Source organism: Microcaecilia unicolor, chromosome 7, assembly GCF_901765095.1.
Source record: "Microcaecilia unicolor chromosome 7, aMicUni1.1, whole genome shotgun sequence".
NCBI lineage: Eukaryota > Metazoa > Chordata > Amphibia > Gymnophiona > Siphonopidae > Microcaecilia > Microcaecilia unicolor.
Window position 1 is genome coordinate 124,892,073 of NC_044037.1, and position 25,559 is coordinate 124,917,631.

Consider the following 25,559-nt stretch of genomic DNA (forward strand, 5'->3'; position numbering starts at 1 on the left):
GAAGTAGCCAAGGGGTCTCCACTCACAGCCGCTGGGGCTCCATTTCCGGGATTCACAGCCGGCTGTGTCCCCTGGGCCATCGTATCTCTTCCTGGTCTTGGAGGTGTTGCCGTCAGAGGGGGACTCAACGTCACCCCCTCTACGCTGAGGTCCGATGTTTCCACAGGGCCCCTCGAAGCGTCAACTCGAATCCCCGGAGGCAGCATACCTGACTCTTCTAAAGTCAACTGTCGGGTGGAAGAGGGGTTTACCCTGCCTGTGGAGGTAGGCAAATTAGGTTTCCCCTTTCTCTTCCCCATAGCGAATTGGGGAAGTTTCTCACTCGCAGGAAACAATAGTTGGTCGGGAGCTGCTGCTCACACGTCCTTCCCGACCGCCATCTTGGATCTTGTGTTTGATTGGCGAAAATTTTGTCTCGGTTTTCTTTGGTCGCTTCGGAATTCGTCGGCGTGCCAACGCTGCTAATTTTGCGTTCTCACGTGGCGTTCTTCTGGGGAGTTCTTCTAGGGCGTCATTTTGCCAACACTGGCTGTAGGATCACATTGCTGCTTCTAATTGCCTGCTGTTTGATGAAAAAATTTTGTTGTTTTGCCAACACTACTGGTTGTGGGATCACACTGCTGCCTCAAATTGCCTGCTGTTTGATGAAAAAAAGTGCCTGTGCATAACTCTTCAGCCTCAGGCAGACTTGAGGCCCTCTGTGGCTTGCGCTGACCCTGACATCTTTATATTTTTAACTGTACCAAGGGAAAAATAAAAATTTTGGGGGTGGGGGAGGGGGGTTTAGTGTTGTACAGCATGCAAGAGTCTTGTTTCTTGGGGTTTCAGCTGAATTGTTACCTACGTATTTCTGTTAGTTTATGGTCACTGAGCTTGTATGTGGTGAGGGTCTCTCTGTGTTCTGTGTGAGTAGTGGAGGCCATATATTCTATTATCATGGAGTTTCTATATAAGGATTTTAGTAATCTGGTTTGTTCAAAGTTTTCCCAAAAGCTGTACTGACGTTCTAGGGCCCACTGCATGTTTATTGTTCTGCCTTTCCCTAGGTATGGTCCTTAATATGCGAGTGTTGGAAGTTATGGCAAAAAGGTAGGTTTGCTCTAAGTCCTGAGTGAATTTTTGTACAGTTTTGTATTACTTTACAATTTTGTATTACTGACTGAGTTTATGTTGCTGCTATAGAAATTGTATTAGAAGCAAATATTTTGTGTACAGCATGTTTTATGGGGAAATATCTTAGCTCTGCTGTACACCAGTTGTTGGGAGAGAGGCCAAGTGGTTCTGTGAATCCAAAATATATGTTTGAAATTTAATACTGTATGAAAGAAGAATATCTGCCCCCACCCCCTACAAAGGCAAAACACACTAATTCCATCTCATGTAATGACAAGTTAAAGCATTTTACCTTTTGGAGGGCAGATATGTATGTTGAGGGACTATGGAGAGAGCTGTGGCTCATTGGGGGCTGAAGAGAGCAACCTTTTGTACTACCAACTCCCAGTGTAGTACTACCAACTCCCAGTGTAGAATTGCTTGTTTACTCGTTCCAAAAATACTAGGACTATGGGGTACACAATGAAGCTACAAAGTAGTAAATTTAAAATGAATCAGAGAAAATATTTCTTTATTCGACATGTAATTAAACTTTGGAATTCGTTGCCAGAAAATGTAGTAAAAGCAGTTAGCTTAGCGGGATTTAAAAAAAGTTTGGCTAGCTTCCTAAAAGAAAAGTCCATAAGACATTATTAAAATGGACTTGGGAAAAATCCACTGCTTTTTTCTATGTTAAGCAGCATAAAATGTATTGTACTGTTTTGAGATCTTGCCAGGTACTCGTGACCTGGATTAGCCACTGCTGGAAACAGGATGCTGGGCTTGATGGACCTTCAGTGTGTCCCTGTATGGCAATACTTATGTACTTATGTAGCCCTCGATGTGGCCTGCAGGCGCTCAGTACTGTACTGCTGCCCTCACTGTTGGGAGCAGAATGGGGTGAAGCAAGGGGCAGAACAGAAATGGAGCAAGACAGTGGCAGGTGTCAAGTTTTTAAGTTTCAAAAATTTGGCAACCCTAGGCGTACCATTCATATAGCTGGTACAGATCTCCAAGCCCCACTAGCTGAAGACCTCTGCAGCCTGCTGAACCCCCCCATCAAAAAACTATGGCAGTCAGTGGTGCTGCTCCAAACCGCTGACACTGGCATTGTGGGCATACCTAATTCTCATGCTTGTTCAATTCATGCGTGAGAACTAAGCATGCCTGGGATGCTGATGTCAGTGGATCAGTGAACTGCCTTTGGCTGCTGGACTTTTCTAAACAAGGGTTGGTGGGTTGTGGATGTATTCAGCTGGCGGGGCTGGGGATCTTCACTAGCAAAGGTATTTACTTTTTAAAGTTCAAAGGGGGGAAGGGAAGAGGCATACCCATCCAACCCACCTATTGGCCCACCCAAAAATTGCCTTCTGGCTACGCCACTGGAGAAGAGAAAGGTCTAAGTCCTCTAAAAAGGAAACAAAATCCCTTTCAGTTCTGGAAGGCAGCTTTGGATAGTAGCTCATCAAAAGAGAACTGAGACCTTGGTATGAGATGGTAGATAACAGACAGTTCAGGGGAGTGAGAGGCTGAAATTTGAACTAGAATAACATCACTGATTACTGTTCTTTGACATTGTTAAACCTTAGCAGTGAATTGATCAGAGATTTAAAAAAAACAAACAGTGCCTCCTCAACAGAAAGCTGGAAAGGAAGAGTACTTCCTGGGACAATCCTAGAGAAGATATTGTGAATCACATCAATCTTCTAGAACTATGCAATTCTAAGCAGATCAAGTTTAAAGTGAGGAAACAGGTCATGCACCAGATAGCATTTACTTTTCAGTGAGCAAAACTTAAGAAGACCCACTTTCACCCCTTTAACCTCCCACGCTGTTGCAACAGCAGTTCTTGGAATTAGACTTTGGAGTAGGCCAAGAATAATTCTATGTGTCTATCTTTTTATCATTTCTTTTGCAGGCCCTCAATTTTATTACTATTCTTGTTCTTCCTGTTTTTATTATGTCCTCTCTTAATTCACTCTCTGACATCACTTCTTCCATTATTTCACTGTCCTCCATTTCTCTCTTCTCGGCCCTGAATCTCCCATTCGCATCTCTTCATTTTCTCTATTCACTTATATCAGGATCCCAGTCCTTCTCTTTCACGTTTCTTCTTTCCTTCACCATCTCTGCCCCTCCAGTTCTCCTTGTTCCAATACATTTTTCCTTCAGTGCCCCCTATAAGTCCTCTATGTCCCCCTCATGGGTTGCTCATCCATCAGTCTCCTGATGTTTGCATTCCTTCATTCTGCAACAGCCTGTCTGCCTTTTTACATTAATCCTCACACTGATTCTTTCTCCCCAAGACATCCCTTCTTACTTTACCACCTCAATCATTTCATTTCACTCACTACCAGTCATGTTCTGCCATCCTAGCCAGTCTGACTCTCTCACCCCATTATCCCTGCTCCTGTTTTTATCACCCCCAATTATTCCTTCTCATTTCCATCATCCTACTGGTTCACTCATGCCCACAGTCATCCTCTTGCATACTTTTTCCTTTCTGCTAAATATCCTCTCTGGCTGTCTCTCACAGGCCCTCCTATTACTCCTCCTGGCTCTCACATGGCCACCCTACCCATCACCATCTTTTTTGCTCTCTCTCTCTCTCTCTCTCTCTCTCTCTGTCTCTCTCTCTTTCTTCCACCATCAGCTCTCCTATTACCATCTTTGGCTCTCTGGTCACCCTCTTCCTTTTTCCACCTCTGTCCCTGTCACTCTCCATCCCTCTGTACCACCTCTGGTGACTTATTATATTCCCCATCACCATTTCTGCCTCACTTCTGCTCCTGTACCGTATCTGGCTTTCTTTTGTTCTTATATCACCATCTCTAGGGTTTTTGCACACATCATTCCCTTCCTTTCATACCCTAAACCCTTTATCACCAGTTTTCTTGTACTCTTTCTGAGCTCTTGGGGTCCCTGCATTCCCCCTCCCCCTCCCCCTCCCCCATACACACACACCTTCACACAAACCTGCACTCCTACATGATTCTTATGTACTGCCCTATACTGAATCTCTTTCTCATGCTCTCTATTTACCTCCTTATCCTAGGCCTGGTCTTCTAACATCAGTAGCAGATCTTGGGGAGGGGTAAGGTAGAGGGAAAGACAATATTCACCCTTTCTCCCAGCCATTCCTCCATGTGTTCATTGCAGCAATTAACTTCTTCTTCACTTCACCAAACACTGACTCACCTGTTCACCTCTCCAACATTTATCATTTATTATTCTTACTATACCGTTACAATTGCAAAGCAAGTCAGAACAGTTTACCTTGCACAGTATAAAACAATTAAGATAACTAAAAGAACTCCATAAAATTATAGGAAAGTAAACAAACTCTATGCAAATAAGAAATATAAATCCATTCATACAAAATTAATTTCACAAAAGCTAAAATTTATCATTAAACATCTCTGATATTTCCCCGTTGCACGTAACCCTGCCCAGGTAAATGAGTGAAAAATCACTGAGGGCCAAAAAACAGTTGAAAAAAAATTACATTTTCAGAACAGCACGAAAGAGCGGGTAGGACTTCTCCAACCTAATAGATTGAGATAACGAATTCCATAGCGCTGGGGTAAGAAAGAAGGCTGAGGCACGGGTAGACTCCCATCTAGCCTTAGAAGGTGGTGGAAGAACCAATCTGTTATCAGTAAGAGATTGTAAAGTGCAGCTAAATATGAAGGAGTAGCCATGCAAAAGGTTTTGTGTGTCAGGATAAGGATTTTAAATTTAATTCTATATTCTATAAGAAGCAGTGTAAATGTTGTAAGAGGGGAGTGGCCCTGTCATATTTGGAAGCTCGACAGATAATGTGAGCTGCAGTGTTCTGAAGAGTTTGTAATCTTTTAAAATCTGCCTTTGTGATACCAGCATAGATGATATTATAGTAATCATATCGAGTACTAATGTATGCATATGATAAGGTACACAAAGATTCCAAATCAACCAGGTTCCTGATAGATCAAAGTTGTCAAAGAAAGAAAAAACATGTCTTCAGGACTAAAGAAACCTGAGGGCCAAAAGAGAGGGAAGAGTCAATTATATTTGAAAGAGGCTTCTGGAATAATCTATCAAATGAAGTTAGATTTAAAGAGAGTGTTGGCAAAGAACCTGTAATCCAGATAACAGTTGTTTTATCTGGATTAAGAATAAGATGATGGTCATTAACAGGCTTATTTTTGAAAGAGAAGGGCGCCCATCTTTCGACACAAATCGCAACATGGGCGTCCTTCTCATAGGGTTGCCCAAATCGGCATAATCGAAAGCCAATTTTGGGCGTCCTCAACTGCTTTCCGTCGCAGGGATGATCAAAGTTCATGGGGGCGTGTCGGAGGCGTAGCGAAGGCAGGACTGGGGCGTGCCTAACACATGGGCGTCCTCGACCGATAATGGAAAAAAGAAGGGTGTCCCTGACGAACACTTGGATGACTTTACCTGGTCCTGTTTTCTTATGACCAAGGCACAGAAAGGTGGCTGAAATGACCAGATGACCACTGGAGAGAATCGGGGATGACCTCCCTTTACTCCCCCAGTGGTCACTAACCCCCTCCCACCCTCAAAAAAATTTAAAAAAATATTTTTTCTAGCCTCTATGCCAGCCTCAAATATCATACCCAGCTCCATGACAGCAGTATGCAGGTCCCTGGAGCAGTTTTAGTGGGTACAGTGCACTTCAGGCAGGCGGACCCAGACCCATTCCCCCCCCCCCACACCTGTTACACTTGTGGTGGTAAATGTGAGCCCTTCAAAACCCACTACAAACCCACTGTACCCACATGTAGGTGCCCCCTTCACCCATAAGGGCTATTGTAGTAGTGTACAGTTGTGGGGAGTGGGTTTTGGGGGGCTCACACAAAGCAAGGGAGCTATGCACCTGGGAGCAATTTCTGAAGTCCACTGCAGTGCCCCCTAGGGTGCCCGGTTGGTGTCCTGGCACGTCAGGGGGACCAGTGCACTACGAATGCTGGCTCCTCCCATGATCAAATGGTTTGGATTTGGTCGTTTCTGAGATGGGCGTCCTCGGTTTTCATTATCGCCAAAAATCAGGGACGACCATCTCTAAGGATGACCATTTCTAAAGTCGACCTAAATTTTGCGATTTGGGCGTCCCTGACCGTATTATCGAAACGATAGATGGATGCCCATCTTGTTTCGATAATACGGGTTTCCCCGCCCCTTTGCCGGAACGTCCTACGAGGACGTCCTCAGGAAAACTTGGGCGCCCCTTTTGATTATGCCTCTTCACGCCACCTGACAACCTCATGGAGACACTCTTGAATTGGTTTTAAGTCAATTTGGTATGATTTGTATAATGAATAAGTAGAAAATCATCTGCATAGGAATAACAGTGAATTCCAAAAGATTGAATAAGGAGTGCTAGAAGACTAACATACAGATTAAATAATAGAGGGGACAGTACTGAACCCTGTGGAACCCCACAAAAGAGAATGAGATGATGAAATGGAACTGGATTGAGAAATCCTAAATGAGTGTTCTTTTTTTTTTTAAAAAAAAGAAAACCATTTAAAGACCATACCTGTTATACCAAGAGAGTGTAATCACTGAAGTAAAAGACCATGATCTATCAGATCGAATGCTGCCGATAGATCAAGAGATGTGATAAGTGCAATCTTACCCTGTTCACTCATAAGAACTGCAGTGCATTTTTTCTAGCAAAAAAGGTGCCGGTACTCAAATGCTAGGCCACCCTTCAGGGGCGGGGTGATCACTGAGGGACCTACTCCCTTGCAACCAGTCACAGAATCTATGACAAGGCAGAATTGGTGTGTAGAGCCTGAGCTCTTTCATTAAAATGTGGGGTCCATGGGTCAATTTTAGCAGACAATGAAAAGGTGCCGGTACTCAGTACCCCCTCAAAAAAAGAGCTGTAATTACTGTCTCCATGCTATATCCTGACCGAAAACCTGACTGGTATGAGTGAAGAGCATTAATAGATTCTGAGTAAGCTTGGAGCTGAGAAAAAACAACTGTTTCCAATACTTTCATCAAAAATGGAAGCTTGGAAACTGGGCGATAGTTACTAGGTAAAAGGTGATCCATATAGATTTCTTTAGAATGGGCCTAGCCAAAGCTTCCTTCAGAATTGCAGGAAAAACACCCTCATTCAAACTATTTATTATCACAGAGAAAAGAAAAGGCAGTAGTCCCAGAGATGATATTTTCAACCAGCTCGAGGAAAAAGGATCCAAAGGACAATATTGGGCTCATTTTTGAAAGAGAAGGACACCCATCTTTCGACACAAATTGGAATATGGGTGTCCTTCTCCCAGGGTTGTCCAAATCGGTATAATTGAAAGCCAATTTTGGACATCCCCAACTGCTTTCCGTCGCAGGGACGGCCAAAGTTCAAGGGGGCGTATCAGAGGCGTAGTGTAGGCGGGACTTGGGCATGCCTGACACATGGACATCTTCGACCCATAATGGAAAAAAAAGGGCGTCCCCTACGAGAACTTGGATGACTTTACATGGTCCTGTTTTTCTTATGACCAAGGCACAAAAAGGTGGCCAAAATGACCAGATGACCACCGGAGAGAGTCAGGGATGACCTCCCCTTATTCCCCCAATGGTCACTAACCCCCTCTCATCCTCAAAAAACATCTTTAAAAATATGTTTTGCCAGCCTCAGATGTCATAGGTCCATCACAGCAGTATGGAGCAGTTTTCGTGGGTGTAGTGCACTTTAGGCAGGCAGACCCAGGCACATCCCCCTCCCTACCTGTTATGTTTGTGGAGGAAACAGCGAGCCCTCCAAAACCCACCACAAACCCACTGTACCCACATCATTTGGAGGGCTCACACTTTCAACCACAAGTGTACCAGTTAGAATGGGATATGGGCCTGGGTCCCCTTCTCTACAGTCCATTGCACTGACCACTAGGCTACTCCTAGGACCTGCTTGCTGCTTTAATAGAAATGGTCATCATAGAGCCTGGTATGTACTGTCACTGTCACATCTTAGGGGGCTGGGAGGGGGTCAATTACCACTGGGGGGGGGGTAAGGGGTTTATTCTATCCCAGCATATTCCTGACCGCTTGTTCCAGCTGCTACCTGCCTGCCTGCCTGTTAACACATCGAGTAACCTGCCTCCCTGCTTGCGAGCCTCTCAGCCATTGACTTACCTACCTGCCTGCTAGCTTGTCAGCCATTGACTTACCTACTCGCCAGTCCAAAACCCAGCTTTCCAGCTCTATCTATCTGCTTAACACCTCAGTCACCTCAGTCACTACATAGTCACCTGTTAACACCTGTTAACTGCTTAACACCTCAGTCACTACATAGTCTCCTGTTACACCTCAGTCACTACTTATGGCCCCTGTCCACGTTCTCTTCCTTGCCCTGTCCCTTCCTAATCTTCTTCCCCCCCACTCCCACTGTCTACCACTCCCGCCCTGCCTGCCACTGCAATACCCTATTCACCCTCATCCCCCACCACCTCACCATCCCTCTTGTCCCCCTCCTCCTTCCTAGCTCTTAACCTTCAACACTTCCTTCCGGCCATTAACCCATCCCCATTCCTCCTAAGTCCACCCTGTCTTCGTCGCCTTCGCCGCCCGACCTCCCCCACCCTCCTCCGCATTCTCTTGCTCCTCCTCCTGCTATCCGCGGGAGACATTAACCCTAATCCAGGTCCCCCTCACCTGTCCCCGTCCTATCCATGCGAACGATTCCGGGATGTCTCCAATCTCGTCTCTATTCCCCTCCTCCCCCCCCTTCCCTCCCCTTCTCATGCGCCTTGTGGAATGCCCACTCAGTCTGCAACAAACTGCCCTTCACCCACCATCTCTCGCTCCTTTCAACTGCTCGCCCTAACCAAAACCTGGATCTCCCCGGAAGACTCGGCCTCAGTCGTGGCCCTCTGCCATGGAGGTTATCTCTTCTCCCACACTCCCCGCCCAGTTGGCCGCGGTGGAGGCGTTGGGTTACTACTCTCGCTCTCCTGTAGTTTCCAACCCCTCCCCCTACCGCAGTCTCACTGCTTCTCATCCTTTGAAGCCCACTCCATCCGGCTATTCTACCCGCTGCCACTCAGAGTCGCAGTCATCTACCGCCCCCCCCTGATAAATCCTTCTCTTCCTTCCTCACCGACTTTGATGCTTTGCTTTCCGTCTTTCTTGAACCCTCATCTCCGTCCCTCATTCTCGGAGACTTTAACATACACGCTGATGACCCATCCGACCCTAACGCTTCTAAGTTCCTCACCCTAACATCCTCCTTCAACCTCCAGCTGTGCTCCACCACCCCTACTCACCGTGACGGCCATTGTCTTGACCTCGTCATCTCCTCCTCCGGCTCACCCTCCAATTTCCACGCTTCTGCTCTCCCTCTCTCCGATCATCACCTGATCACATTTACACTTCTTCACCCCCCTCTGCCCCGTCCAACTTTAACCATCACCTCCAGGAATCTCCAGGCTATTGACCCCCCCCCCACACTTTATCCTCTAGTATCTCTAATCTCCCCTCTATCATATCCTCCGAGACTGTAGACAAAGTGGTCTCCGCTTACAATGCCGCTCTCTCCTCTGCTTTGGACACCCTCGCTCCATCCACCTCCCGTCCCACAAAGCGTACTAATCCCCAGCCTTGGCTGACCCCTTGCATCTGTTACCTTCGCTCCTGCACCTGATCCGCTGAACGCCTCTGGAGGAAATCTCGTACCCATTCAGACTTCCTTCATTACAAATTCATGCTATCCTCCTTCCATTCCTCCCTATTCCTTGCAAAACAGGACTATTACACCCAATTGACCAATTCTCTCAGCTCCAACCCTCGTCGTCTCTTCACCACCCTTAACTCCCTCCTCAAAGTGCCTCCTGCTCCCACTCCCCCTTCACTCTCTCCTCAATCACTGGCTGACTACTTCCGCGACAAGGTGCAAAAGATCAACCTTGAGTTCACTACCAAGCCACCACCTCCTCTTCAGCCTGTAGCCCTATCCACCAACAACCAACCAACCATGGCCTCTTTCTCCTCCTTTCCTGAGATCACCGAGGATGAAACCTCCCGCCTTCTTTCCTCCTCGAAATGCACCACCTGTTCCTCCGATCCCACCCCACCAACCTACTTAACACCATCTCCCATACTGTCACCCCCTCCATCTGTCGCATCCTTAACCTTTCTCTCTTCACTGCAACTGTCCCTGACACCTTCAAGCACGCCGTAGTCACACCTCTCCTAAAAAAACCATCACTTGACCCTACCTGCCCCTCCAGCTACCGCCCCATCTCTATCCTACCCTTCCTCTCCAAAATACTTGAGCGCGCCGTTCACAGTCGCTGCCTTGATTTTCTCTCCTCTCATGCCATCCTCGATCCACTTCAATCTGGTTTTCGCCCTCTACACTCGACAGAAACAGCACTCTCTAAAGTCTGCAACGACCTGCTCCTCGCCAAATCCAGAGGCCACTATTCCATCCTCATCCTCCTCGATCTATCCGCTGCGTTTGACACTGTCAATCATGATTTACTTCTTGCCACACTGTCCTCTTTTGGGTTCCAAGGCTCTGTCCTCTCCTGGTTCTCCTCTTACCTCTCCCACCGCACCTTCAGGGCACACTCTCATGGATCTTCCTCCACTCCCATCCCACTATCTGTTGGAGTTCCCCAGGGATCTGTCCTTGGACCCCTTCTCTTCTCAATCTACACCTCTTCCCTAGGCTCACTGATCTCATCTCATGGTTTTCAGTATCATCTTTATGCTGATGACACCCAGCTATATCTCTCCACACCAGACATCACCGCAGAGACCCAGGCCAAGGTATCGGCCTGCTTATCCGACATTGCTGCCTGGATGTCCAACCGCCACCTGAAGCTGAATATGTCCAAAACCGAGCTCCTCATCTTTCCACCTAAACCCACTTCTCATCTTCTTCCAGTGGCGTACCAAGGGGGGGGCGGTGGGGGCGGTCCGCCCTGGGTGTCGGCGGGTGGGGGGGTGCTCCGCCGTCTCCTGCCACCACCCTGCATTTTTTTTAATCCATTCAGTGAGGGATGCAGGCAGCGCCTCGTGTCTGCCCTGCTGTGTGCTTTGAAAAAAGAAAATCGCTTCGCTGGCGTCGGGCCGGCCTTCTCTCGCTATGTCCCGCCCACTTTTGAGGTAAGTTCCTATTTCCTCGAGGGCGGGACATAGCGAGAGAAGGCCAGCCCGACGCCAGCGAAGCGATTTTCTTTTTTCAAAGCACACAGCAGGGCAGACACAAGGCGCTGCCTGCGTCCCTCGCTGAATGGTGGCAGGAGAAGAGGGCTCTGTCGCTCTCCACGGAGGGGGGGGGGGCTCAGATGGAAGAAGGAGATGGGGGAGCTCAGAGGGGAGAAGGGGAGGGGTGGGGGAGCTGAGAGGGGTTCTCAAAAGGGAGAAGGGAACTGGGGAGGGGTGAGGGAACTGGGGAGGGGTTCTCAGAGGGGAGAAGGGAACTGGGGAGGTGTGGGGGAGCTGAGAGGGGTGCTCAGAGGGGAGAAGGGGATTGGGGAGGAGTGGGGGTGCTCAGAGGGGAGAAGGGGTCTGAAGCTGGAACTGGGGTCTGACAAGGGGGCAGGAGGGAGAATGGGTCCATGCCTGGGGCAGGTGGGAGAATGGGTCTGGGGCTGAAAAGGGGGGATGCAAAGCATGTGGTGGATGAAGGGGGCTGGAACTGGGGGCTGAAAAGGAGGGTATTTGGGATAAGGGGGCTAGTGCTGGAACAGTGGGCTGAAACGGGGCAGGGGCTGAAACTGGGGGCTTTAAAGGGGACAGGGAGAACTGGCTGGGGCTGAAGCTCAGGACTGGTGAGAGAAAAGGGCTGGGGTTGAAACTAGGGGCTGAAAAGGGGACAGGGAGAAGTGGCTGGGGGCTGAAGCTCAGGACTGATGGGAGAAAAGGGCTGGGGACTGGTGGGATAGTGGGGCTGAAAAGGGGGGCAGGTGGGAGATGTGGGCTGGGGCTGGAACTGGGGGCTGAAAAGGGGGGGGCAGAGAGAGGGGAAGTGGGGAGTGTGAGGGAGGGCAGACCCTGGATGGATGGGAGAGGGAGGGCAGACGGATTGAAGGGGCAGAGAGAAAGGGCAGATGGTGGGTGGAAGGGGGAGAGAGAAAGAGGGCAGACTGGGGCAAATGGTGGATGGAAGGGAGAGAGAGGGCAGACAGTGGATGGAAGGGACATTAGAGAGGGCAGACACTGGATGGCGGAGATGGAAGGAAGACAGTGAAAAGAAGATGAGAAAAGCAGAAACCAGAGACAACAAACTGTAAATATATATTTTTATTATTTTGCTTTAGGATATAGTATTGTAGCTGTGTTGTTTATAAATAGAACATGTAAATAAGGTAATCTTTTTATTGGACTAATTTTAATACATTTTGACTTAACTTTCAGAGAACAAAACCCCCTTCCTCAGGTCAGGATAAGATACTGACCTGAGGAAGGAGATTTTGGCCTCTGGAAGCTAAATGTATTAGTCCAGTAAAATGATATTATTTTATTTTCTGTATTTGATTTATTTCTATTTGTTAATTTGTAAAGTGGTGATTGGTATTTGTTAGTTTTTTCAAATTTACATCTGCTGTCTTTATATTTTGCACAGTACTAGGGGACATTTTCTGTTTCTGTGGTGTTGCATTGTATGCAGAGTCTGGCATCGGGGGTTCAGTTTAATTTTGTCTAAATAGAAAGTTTATGATTACTTATTCTATAGTGGATTAGGGTGTATCTGTGTTTGTGAAAAAGACATGGCTTTCGGTTGGCATTGACTGTGCAGGATCGACGATCTGTACTAATCTGTCTGTTTTCGTTTTACAATAGGTGAATTGATGTTCTAGTGCTCACTGTAGTGTTTAAGATGCTTTCCTTTTCCTTGTGTGACTCGTAGAAATTACTGCTTATGGTATGGTAGAATTGCTCTATAGGTCCTGAGTGTTTTGTATTTTCGGTATGCCTAGTACTGGATTTGGGGGGGGGGGGGGGGGGTTAAAAAATGACCAGCCCCGGGTGTCAACTACCCTAGGTACGCCACTGTCTTCCTCCACTCTCTATCTCAGTTGATAACACCCTCATCCTCCCCGTCCCATCTGCCCGCAACCTCGGAGTCATCTTCGACTTCTCCTTCTCTGCGCATATCCAACAGACTGCCAAGACCTGTCGCTTCTTCCTCTTCAACATCAGCAAAATTCGCCCTTTCCTCTCTGAGCACACCACATGAACTCTCGTCCACGCTCTCATTACCTCTCGCCTTGACTACTGCAACTTACTCCTCACCGGCCTCCCCCTTAGCCATCTATCCCCCCTTCAATCCATTCAGAACGCTGCCGCACGTCTTATATTCCACCAGAACCAATATACTCATATCACCCCTCTCCTCAAGTCACTTCACTGGCTTCCAATCAGATACCGCATACAATTCAAGCTTCTCCTCCTTACCTACAAATGCACCCGGTCTGCGGCTCATCACTACCTCTCTACCCTCATCTCCCCCTATGTTCCCGCCCGTAACCTCCGCTCACAGGACAAATCCCTCCTTTCAGTACCCTTCTCCACCACTGCCAACTCCAGGCTCCGCTCATTCTGCCTTGCCTCACCCTATGCCTGGAACAGTCTTCCTCAACCCCTACGCCAAGCCCCCTCCCTACCCATCTTCAAATCTCTGCTTAAAACTCACCTCTTCAATGCTGCTTTTGGCACCTAACCTTTCGAGAAATATAGTATGCCCTATCAGATTGACTCTACACTTGTCTTTTAGATTGTACACTTGTCTCTAGATTGTACACCTGTCTTTTAGATTGTAAGCTCCATGTTAAATTGTACAGCGCTGCGTAACCCTAGTAGCGCTTTAGAAATATTAAGTAGTAGTAGTAGTATTCCTTAATCCCTGCAGTGGTCATTTGTTCATTTAGGGCACCTATTGGTCACTTAGTTGTGATTAAATCAGGTCTAGCCAAAAACATTTTAATTTTGTCCCTAGATGTTTTCATTTTGTCCCATTATTGCAGCACAATGTCTATCTGTTGATGCCGCCCATGTCCCACTCAAAACACGCCCCTAACATGCCCTCTGGAAATTTGGATGAACTGTAGAGCAAAACATATAAAATCGTGGTGTCGAAAAACACAATTTGGATGTTTTTGAGAGAAAAACGTCCTTCTGCCACCTTATGAAGTTTTTTTGTTTTGAAAATGAGCCCGATTTAACATTTCTTTTTAAGTTTCTATTTTGTCAGTAAAAATTGCTGAGCTAAAGTTGTCTGTACAGTGCACACATAGAGGCATATTTTCAAGGCACTTAGACTTACAAAGTTGCATAGTAACCTATGGAACCTTGTAAGTCTAAGTGCTTTACAAATGAGCCCCATAGCTTGTCAGCAAGCTGTTCTTGCTAATGTACTAATGTGAATAAAAGTTCATACAAACTTAAGTGCAGAAATTTCATATGGACAATATAACAAAATTGTTCCAAACTCAGTGTAACTGAGCCATTTCTTCACTAACCTTAGGAAGAGAGAGTAACCTGAGTATGCTCTTTAAGACATCAGGGGAATGCAGTTACACCAGTTGGTGATGACATAGTAAATATCAGCAGATAAAGACCTGCACGGTCCATCCGGTCTGCCCAACAAGGTAGCCAGAGTTGAATTTGCACAGGTTCTGCTTCTTCATTAATCTCTGTCTCTCCCTGTCAATTTTGGGGCACAAACCAAAGAAATCTGCCTGGCACTGGTTCTGCTTTCCAACTACTGGAGTTGTTGTCAAAGCCCACTTCAGCCTTGATCCTGATCTGTTTTTCTAAGTAGACAAAAGTAGGGGTGGACTGATGGCCTTTCAATGTGCCAATGAATGGAATCCAGATGATAAAAAAATAAACTCTGTAGTCCATTCACTGGCACATTGAAAGACCATTGGTCTACCCCTACTTTTTTTTTTCTTAGGATGACTTTATTTGTAGGGGCACTTTTCTCTCCTCCTCCCCTCCCCCTATTTGTGCACCTGATCTGCTTTTGCCATTGTGAACCAGTAGAAGTCTGCCTGGCATTGGCCTTATTTCCCAACCTCTAAAGCTGCCATCAAAGCTCACTCCAGTTATGAGGTCACGTAACGTTTGCTTTAACTGGATTCCATTTATTTTCTATATAGTGTTCCTCTATGTTTATCCCACACATTCTTATTGTCATCAGAACTTCCAGTGGGAGAGCATTCCCAGCACCCACTACCCTTTCTGTGAAAAAGTATTTCTTGATATTGCTCCTAAGTCTTCCACCCTGCAACCTTAACTCATGAACTCTAGTTCTACCACTTCCCCATCTCTGAAAAAATTAGTTTCCATATAAATACCTTTTAAGTATATAACATCTGTACACTAGTTATTTTCCTGTCCCTGGAGGGCTCACAATCTAATTTTGTACCTGTTGCAATAGTGACTTGCCCAAGATCACAAGGAGCAGCTGTGAGATTTAAACTGGGTACCCCTGGATGTCTAGCCTGGTGCTCTAACCACTAGGCATGTGTGTGGGTGCACTGGGAGCTGCCATGCTGCACAGATGTGTGCAGTAGGGTTAGACTATTTCCCCAGCACTATTTGGTGGTGGAAAGCTGCTTAGGAACAGTCTGCTGGTAGCAATTTCTTTCTTTTTTTTTTTTTTGCAAAGCTCTGCTAACAGGAGAAGGGTAGAGCTCTAACCAGCTAAGGTGCATGAACCCCGCGCATGCCTACTACCTGCCAAAACTTGCCTATAGCTAGGGGAGAGCTCCAGCATATTGGCTTTGTTAGTGCCATCACCAACTAGCATGCCTGCATATCCCTTGCTTATCTGCAGAGAAACGATAGTAATGGCATTGGATGCTCTGTAGATGTCCAATGAAAAATGGAATAACATAGATATGGATAGCTCAAAACTATTACAGCACAAGTTCTGTCTAGGCATGACTGCACAAATATTCAAAATTGATTCTAGTAGTTCTTGATGCATTCTGTTCCTACGTTTAGTATTTATCAGGTTCATCTGAATGTTCACTCAACACCTGCATTGCTGAATGGCAGAGCCAACAGTGATAAAGTAAACTTCCCCATGTCACTGAAATAATACTCGCCAGCTGTACCTGTATGGGATGGGGGCGGGGGGACTGGTCTTCCAGTTTTCTGTTGATACTCAGTTGGAATGAGCCTGTGTCAGGCAACAGTGCTGGGGCATTCTTATGCAAGTACATATTAAAATAACAATACACACTAAGACAATAGTATGCTACTTACAATGCCAACATAATATGTTAATAAAAACTTAATAGACAGCATAGGGTGTAAGCAGAGGTAAAACATTTAAAGAGATAACAGAGTAACAGGAGTTAGATAGAGCCTAGTGGTTAGGGTGGTGGACTTTGGTCCTGGGGGAACTGAGGAACTGAGTTCGATTCCCACTTCAGGCACAGGCAGCTTCTTGTGACACTGGGCAAGTCACTTAACCCTCCATTGCCCCATGTCAGTGGCTTAGCCACAGGTGGGCCTGGGTGGGCCAGGGCCCACCCACGTAGGGCTCAGGCCCACCCAACAGTGGCACACATTTGGCGGTAGCTGCTGGGGATCCCATGCTCTGCCAGCTGAAGACAACCCCCTGATGGTAACGAAAATGCTACTCTCCATGATACCGGCACCTGCGCATGCTCAGTTTTCAGCGCATGCCTGCTGCAGACTGCCAAGGTGGAAAGAAGTGTTTTCCCACCAGCTGAGATATTTTTTTCGTGCCCACCCACTTCTTGCCTAGGCCCACCCAAAATTTGTTGTCTGGCTACGCCCCTGCCCCATGTAAGCTGCATTAAGCCTGCCATGAGTGGGAAAGCGCGAGGTACAAATGTAACAAAAAAAAAATATATATATAGTACATCATGTGTTCATTTTCAAAGCAGATGAATGTCTCAAAATGCCACAAAAGACATCCAGCTGCCAAAAAATATGTAAACGTCAATTCTTAAAAGGCAGAATTTGGACATCTTAGACTGCAGTTCATCCAAATAGAGAGGGGGGCATGTTTTGGGGTTGTTTAGTGAGGGCCCAAATTTAGGACATCCAGCAGCAATAATTAAATGGGAAGAAAAGACTATGTCACAAAAGAAGGGTGTCCTAAGTTAGACCTGTTTCATTCACGTCCAGGGTATTAAAAGGTGCCCTGAATGAGTAGCTGACCACTGGTGGGATTAAGGCATGACCTCCTTGTGAATCTTACAGTAGTTACCTTCCCTGGAACGGGAAACTAGGCTGTCTGACAATATCAGGCATTGTGGGAATTCTGAACACAGAAGCAAGCAGGTCTGAAGGGTAGCCTAGTGGTCAGTGCAGTGCACAGTAAACCAACATGTTATTTAGCTGTGACATGCAATGTTGCAACAGCAACAATCCACCCTCTTTTATTGCAGACCAATCAGCACCTCTTTATAATGTTGAAACGTGCAAAAAGAAGTAAGTGGCGATGCCAGACTCTGGCGGCCAGAGTGAGGCTTGGAATGCATTTAATAGAGGCAACTGGAGTACCAGAATGAAGTTTGGAATGCACATAGAACCTTCAAGAACACCTGGGATGAGGCTTAGAAGGTTAATTGGTTGAATAGTGAATAATGCCCAAAAAAACCACATGTGCTGCATGAAACTAGCCCAATAACTCACAACAAAATCAAAAATTTACCACTAATGATTTTTAAAAGTAGCCTAATTTGGTGGGAAACCTACCCAACTGGCAATACTCAGCCCTGCCCCTCCTGCCTCCTTAACTGCTGCTTGCTGCCATGGAAGCAAGAGGGGATGTGCTGGTGAAGAAACAGCCACTCTGCTCTCTGCTCCAGTCCTCTTCCATTTCTTGTTACAATGATAAAAAGCAACATGTGGACGCAGAAGAGGAGGAGGTGAAGCTGAGAGTAGAATAGGTCTGTTCTGCTATTTATGCTGCAGCCCAAGGAGGTTTAATGACTGGAGAAGGCATGACATCAAAAAGTGGAAGCTGGTTTCCACAAACAGTCGCCATCTTGGTATGTCCAAAACAAACTATCAGCTGCTGCATCCACGTTGTCATTGTTCACGGTTATTTTATCTCAGCTATAGTTAGTACATCCATGTGCTGCACAAGTCAGCATGATTCTATCTGTGATAGTCTGGCTGCTGGGAATGGAGAGTGAGCATGCAGAGATGGCCTCACGGTGCTGCTTCAAAGGGGCACATGTGGATGGGTGACAGCTGGGGGAGCTTCAGAACTTGGGGACTTTCTGTGGACTTAAATATTGTAAAGAGGGAGAGAAAACCAAAACCCCCACACATCTGTTTGGGAATAAATATTCTATAGGCATATGAAAAAGCCGGGAATGGTGAATAAAAACCCAGATTTGGAGTTTGACTCCCTGCAGCCTTGCTTCTAACTAGATGAAGACGATTTCTACTTCTGTGGGCCAGACTCAGCCCCGCTGGGGGAGGATATCTGGAAGAAGTTTGTGCTGCTGCCCTTGCCGCTGCTGTCACCGAGTCGAGCCGGGCTGCAGGGTAATGCGGGCACTTAGGTAGGGGGCGGTGACTGATGAGCTGGACTTGGCAACTGAGCTGCTGCTGTAGCCTGAGGCTATTGTTTTTATGTAGAAATATCTTGAGTCATCATAAGCAAAAATAAAGGCATATAGCACAGAACTGAAATCTACAATACAGCATTGCAAATAAAGCAAGCTCTGGATCAATGTTAAAAACATTTTCAATATAACCCTCCCCCCTTCACAGACCCCTCAAAAACTCCCCAACTCTCCTTACATTCCATCCCCCCCCCCCCCCTCCTAAAAGAAAGAATGCAAAACAATATAAACCTCAAGTTTGCTATTGTTTTCAATAGCGTTTGCTATTGTTTTGGACAAACCAATGTGGTGGCAACCTCTGCCCACTGGCTTCAGCCCAGATAATGGCCCAGATAGGCTCATGCCATCTCCTGTCATTAAACCTCCTTGCTCCAGCCTCTTCCCCTCTTGCTCCTGCAGGAACAGGCAGCAGACAGGAAAGGGAAGGGCTGGAACAGGAAGTAGAGCACCTGTTCTTTGCTAAATAAGATTAGGGTACCGTCAATCAATTCGAGTTAGAGACTCCCTGTGCCCATGTGTAATGGAAGTGAATTTTAAAGATTGTTTTTCAACTCTGTCTTTGACCGAAAGTAACTTTTCTTGTAAATAGAAAAATAAGTTGGAATGCAGAAGATAAGACACAGCTCTAACTAATTTGGTATGCAAAGGGGAGGATGGTTCTTGTTTCCATGTCCAGCCTGGCCACCTGGAGTTGGAAATCATCTGACCACGTTCCCACAGTATGGCTTGTTTACCTAAACAAAGAAGCATTCTGTAATTTTCCTTAGCTCTGAACATCAGCTCAGAGCCTAATAAAAAGGGAGGGCTTATCACAGTAGAGTGGGGGCTCATCTGTGAGTAGATGTACTGCGCAGAGGATCTGTTCCTGGTCCAAGAAGCTCCTGGCTCTCACTGTGAACCGGGCCCCCCAGCTGTTAAGAGCCTGGATGATGTAAGGACCAGTGATGTATGTATTATTGCTTCTTTCCCTCATCTAAGTACTCTTTGCATTGCTTAGATGTAGAGACCAGTGATATAATGATTGTTTAGCTAATCACTGTGTGTATAGAGCTAATCATTGTATATGTGCTAACCATTGTATATACCTTAATCATTGTAGAATTTAGCTCCTCTAATAATGGTCTTATTTACTTGATACGAATCTAAAAGAATCCACGCTAATTATTGGGTAGTCTGTGTCAGTGAGGCAGGCTATAAATCCATAGCAGTTCACCATGTCTAGTGATTCCCCTTTTGCATGCATGAAATAAGGGAGCAGAAGCTAGGAAGGAGAATATCACCCTACCATTCTCTGTTCACTCACATTTGGAGGACAGAGTTCAATTTTAGGCACTCTTCCTCAAAGAAGAATATAAAAAAAAAACTAATAAAGGGGCCACATGTTAGCATGCTCTATAGACACATACAGTAGAAAGTCCCTGCCTCTTGGAACTTAGAGTCTGGTAGATTATGAAAGATTGTCCAAACTAGGGCTATTTACTTAAAAAAACAAAAAAGTGCTTAAGAGGATATTTAATTACATTATACCAGGGGAAGTAACTCCAAGCCTAATGAGCTACAAACTGGTCAGATTTTCAGGATATCAACAAAATGTGTGTATGAGATATATTTGCATATAATGGCATGTCATGCATGTTCAGTGTAGGTACTTTGAAAAACCGACTGGTTTGTGGCAACTGAGGGCTAAAGCTGCCTAAGTTTGCACAATGCAAATATATTAATGGATGCTATATGGATTTTGCAGGCAACTTAGTCATCAAGGAAGCTTTGCAAACAAAAAAGACAGCAAAGGCAAGAGCATGTAACTAAAGACTGAATGACATATGCCAGTCAGGTTCTCATTCACGATAAATATGCATGAAATATATTTACATACATACAAATATATCTCATGCATATTCAGTGTGACTATCTTGAAAACCCAACCAACTTGCAGCACTTGAGGACCAGAGTTGCCTACCTCTGGTCTAAGGCAGGGCTTCTTAACCCTTACCTTACTGGTCAAGTTTCCGGGATTACTACAATAAATATGCACAAGACAAATTTGCATACATTCGATGTATGTAATTATGTCTCATGCATATTCATTGTGGTAATCCTGAAAACCTGACTGGTAAGGTGTGCCTCCAGGAAAGGGATGTGAAGAACTGTTCTAAGGAGTGGCCCTCAAGGACTGGGAGTGAAGATGAAGGATGTAGAGAGAGTTGTTAGCCAATGGTATTCTGTTCTACTCAAGGGATCTAAATAGGTTCATGAGATAGAACTCACATACAATGGAACCAGTATTTTTGCACATCTATCTCATTTATTTATTCATGAATACCACTGGTCTTCTTTCAGATATTCCATACAAACATGATCTGGCAGAAATCACCAACGAAATCAAACTAAGCTTAAACATCATGAATTCATGGGCAAATGCATTCCAACTAAAACTCAATACAGAAAAAAACACACTGTCTCATTATCTCATCCCAATACAATACATACAAACCCACAAACATTAACACCCCAGGATACATCCTCCATGTCTCAGACAGCCTGAAAATTCTCAGAGTAACAATCGACCGTAACCTATCACTAGAGACCCAAGCAAAGTCCACTATAAAGAAAATGTTTTTCTCAATGTGGAAACTCAAACGCGTAAAACCATTCTTCCCGAGGGAAATATTTTGTAACCTGGTACAGTCCAGGTATTAAGCCACGCAGATTACTGTAATGGAATCTATGCGGGATGCAAGGATCAAATCATAAAGAAACTTCAGACTGCCCAAAATACAGCAGCCAGGCTTATATTTGGAAAAACATGTTTCGGCAGCACCAAACCACTCAGAGAAAAATTGCACTGGCTACCAATCAAAGAACGCATCACTTTCAAAATCTGCATGGCTGTTCACAAAATTATATATGGCGAGGCACCGGGTTACATGACAGACCTCATCGACCTGCCAACCAGAAACAACACAAAATCTGCACGATCATATCTAAGCCTCCACTACCCAAGCAGCAAAGGACTCAAATACAAATCCACCTATGCAACCAGCTTTTCCTACCTAAGCGCACAAATATGGAATGCATTGCCAAAAGCAGTAAAAACTACACTCAACCACCTACATTTTCAGAAAGTACTAAAGACAGACCTGTTCAGAAGAGCATACCCCACCGACCCAACATAAAAATACCGGTCACTTGCGACACAACATAACCAAAGACTGCAACGGACATTACCTGACTTTTCTTCCCCCTTTCCCTCTCTAAGTTCCCCCCCAACTGTCTCCTACCATACATATACCTCATTATACCATTATATCACTTTGTATTCATTCATACTATGTATTTGTTCAAACCGTAATCGGCTAACACCATTAATGGTTATATGTAAGCAACATTGAGCCTACAAAAGGTGGGAAAAAGTGGGATACAAATCTAACAAATAAAAATAAAAATGAACTATCTATAGGACTGATGCACTAAGGCAGTGGTCCCCAAACCTGGTCCTGGAGGCACCCCAGCCAGTCAGATTTTCAGGATACCCACAATGAATATTCATGAGAGAGATTTGCATGCACTGCCTCTACAGCATGTAAATCTATCTCATGAATATTCATTGTGGATATACTGAAAACCTGACTGGCTGGGGTGCCTCCAGGACCAGGTTTGGGAACCACTGCACTAAGGGCTTCTTTTACAAAGCTGCACTAGCAATTCCTGTGCGGCAAATGAGAGAAAGCCCATAGGAATTGAATGGGCTTCCTCTCATTTGCCGCACTGAGAATCGGTACAATGGCTTTGTAAAAGAGGCCCTAAAAGTCTTCACTTTGATTCCTAGTCTTCCAGGGCTGCCATCAGGATTCTATACAATATTGGTAGTTGGCATGCAAATCTCTTATGCTTATTCATTAGGGATATCCTGAAAATATGACCTGTTGGGGGCCCATGACTGGGCGTGAAGATTAAGGCACTAAAGAGTTTATCCCAGTTTGTGTCTACAAGAAATACTGACTCTGTGTAACACTGCATTATCATTATACTGTATTAGCCCTGAAATAACACTGAATCCGCACAAAAATAATGCAGCATGCAACTACATTCCTAAATAGCATCACTCTTTCAATACTGAAATAACACTACAAAAGTGCAGCACAATGCTGCATCAAAAGAGCAAGAACAGTATATTGATAGTGAAATAGCATCAAAATAATATTGTATCCGCACTAAAATGATACATCAGTACTACATCAGCTCTTTCACCTGCTCTGTTTCTTCCTACATGTCACTTATTATTCCAAGTTCTAACTCCTTCATATTATTATTATAATATTTTTTTCTACTTCTGGCTGTTTCTCTTTCCATCCTTTTTTTTTTTTTTTTTTTGCCTGTTTCTCACCCTCTCACATTTATCTCCATGTTTTTTCTTTGTTTCTTATTCTTTCAACTCAAGTGTCTCATTTCTCCTTCTGTCTAAGGGCTACCCTCTCAGTTGTAAGTCTGGTACTCATATGTTTTATGCTGTGCATTGAGGGAAATGGGAAATAAGCATATTTCATAACTCTAGCTTGCTAGTAACAGGCCCAAACACTTCAGAAGCAATGGAAATTGCTTATCGCTTTTGTGCACCTCTTCATATAAATGCATATGAAATGCATACTTACAAGTGCATATGAAATCTTACCCCCCACACACTTGCATGTCCACACAAAAGCAAAATGTTAAAGAGCAAAAAGTTAGTCAGGTATGCTGTGTTATTGCTAGTAATAACACAATACAGGGTGTTCCCGAGGCCAAGGGCTAAGTCTCATCTCAATACACCACACCTAAGGAACAGAGAATCATGACAAGGGGATGACGAGTCTTTCCCCTCTAGGACTGGATTACTGAGGAGAAGAGCACAAAGATACAGAACTTTCACTGAAACAGAGAAATACCGAAAGTGACTAGTCGCATACAATAAACAGCAGAGCTGGAGCATGGAACTAAGAAGCAAAAAGATAACGTGATTCGAGAGTCTGAAATAGCATTACAGTATTTATTTATTTATGTATTACATTTGTACCCCGCGCTTTCCACACATTGCAGGCTCAATGCGGTTTACATAGTAATTACAATTACAATCACAAGTCTTTAAGGAGAATATTTTAAATTGTAGCAAACATAGTGAAAGTGGGGTTTTGAGGAAAAGTGAGTTGAGCAAGTCAGGGGAAACAAAGGAAGGGTAAGCAAAAGGAAAGAGATTGGAAGGGGTAAGGAGAGGAAGAATGGAGTGGAAAAGATAAAGGGCAAAGGATGGATAGGAAAAGATAAGGGCATAAGGAGATTGGGAAATATAGTCTGAGGGATAATAATCTTCAAGATCAGTATGAGAGAAAAAGAAAGACTCAACGAGAATTTGCATGTTTGTATTACTGAACTGTCTGAATCCTCTTTGCACTTTGCTATTGCGTTCGACTAGCTTTCCCGCAAGGTTAAATGACTACTTTGCTTGTAGGCTATAATTGCTTTTCTGAGACAGGGTGAGAGATAGAGATTGATACAGACAGTGAGACGCTTACCTTGTCTTTGAAGTGTAGGATTTGCTGTTGGGGCGCCCCCTACTAGCACCAGGGGGAGGAAGGGGCATAACAAAAGCATCTTAGTGACTGCAGGTTCCTCTCCCTATTGTCCTCTCTCCTGCTTCTTTGTCCAGCAGCTCCAAAAAAGTTTGTTCCTCCCCACAAAACAAATCCCCCCCAAAACAAGAATGCATCACCCAGGCCAGAACTTCCTCAGTGCATCATACACTTCCAGCTGTGTTCAGTTCCAAACAGAAGTGTGTTTCACTCTCTTCCAGATTCCGTATGCAATTAACTAAGCAGTAAAGTCATTTCATTCCAGCCCCACAGGCCAGAAATCGTCCTCTGTTCTCATTTCACAGCTGAGACCGCCACAGAAACTGCAAGCCATCAAACTGCAGTCACGGCGAACTTTTTTCCCCCGTCTGTATCCCCTTCCCCTGAGGACACACAGTTTTCCAGGATTTTATTTATATTATGGGCAAACCACGAGGGGGAAAAAAAAGGAACAATAAATTAAAAATGTTTAAATCGCAGGGAGAAAAGCTCTGACACTTGAGAACAAGTTTCTCAGCATCGTTTTGGAGTGATGTCGGACAACTGATGAAACTGTTCCTCTGAGGATACAAGAAAATTTAAAATAATAATAATAATAAATACTCTAAGTCCTCTTCTTTCTTTCGGATTCCTGCTCTTGCTGCGAGTAGTTGTGCATAGACGCTATAGCTTATTAATTTCTGCTTACAGATGGGAAAAGGAGGAGGATCCAATATCTCAGATTTCCCCACCCCAACTCCTGATCTGTCTACTTATTTCTGTCTCCTGATATTTTTTCTCTTTTTCCCTTTGAGTCTCTCACTTTTTCTACGTTTCAGGCCAATTTGTGCAGGTGTTGCCAATTTTTCATTAAGGCTTCTCTGTCCTTATCTGTCCTTATCAGTTTAATATCTGATATGTCCCCTATTGGGAGCCTTGTATGGAACAGATTTATGGGACAGAGAGATGGAGACGTAGCTTGCTATGTCCGTTCCAAACTTGGATCTGGTATTTCAGTACTTCCAGGCACAGTGCACTAACAATTAAAAAAAGAAAGAAAACGTCTTCTCTCCCATGCTGCGTTTATGGAAAAACACATTTAGAGGCTGATATTTATAGGATTTATCCTATTAACTTTGGGAGTTACCTGGACATATTGTCCCATTGTAAAATCACCCATCTGACTGCTTATGGCCACCACCACAGCGGCTCAGACTTGCAGAATATCCCAGATTGCCAGACTAGAGAAAATTGACATCAAAATGCAGATGAAATTTTATATGAACAAGTGCAA

General features: G+C 45.0%; 1 protein-coding gene and 1 pseudogene across 2 annotated transcripts in view; one reads left to right on the top strand and one right to left on the bottom strand.

The window, feature by feature from the left end:
• The window catches only part of KREMEN2 (kringle containing transmembrane protein 2), a 190,645-nt gene extending 165,715 nt beyond the window's left edge, over positions 1 to 24,930 (bottom strand). For both annotated transcript variants that reach the window (XM_030210192.1, XM_030210191.1), the window contains exon 1: positions 24,230 to 24,930. In XM_030210192.1, the coding sequence (XP_030066052.1) occupies positions 24,230 to 24,297 (68 nt within the window). In that variant the 5' untranslated portion in view covers positions 24,298 to 24,930. The remainder of the gene's footprint in view (positions 1 to 24,229) is intronic.
• A 199-nt stretch (positions 24,931 to 25,129) lies between these two features.
• Positions 25,130 to 25,307, top strand: LOC115475211 (annotated as a pseudogene).
• The last annotated feature ends 252 nt before the right edge of the window (positions 25,308 to 25,559 follow it).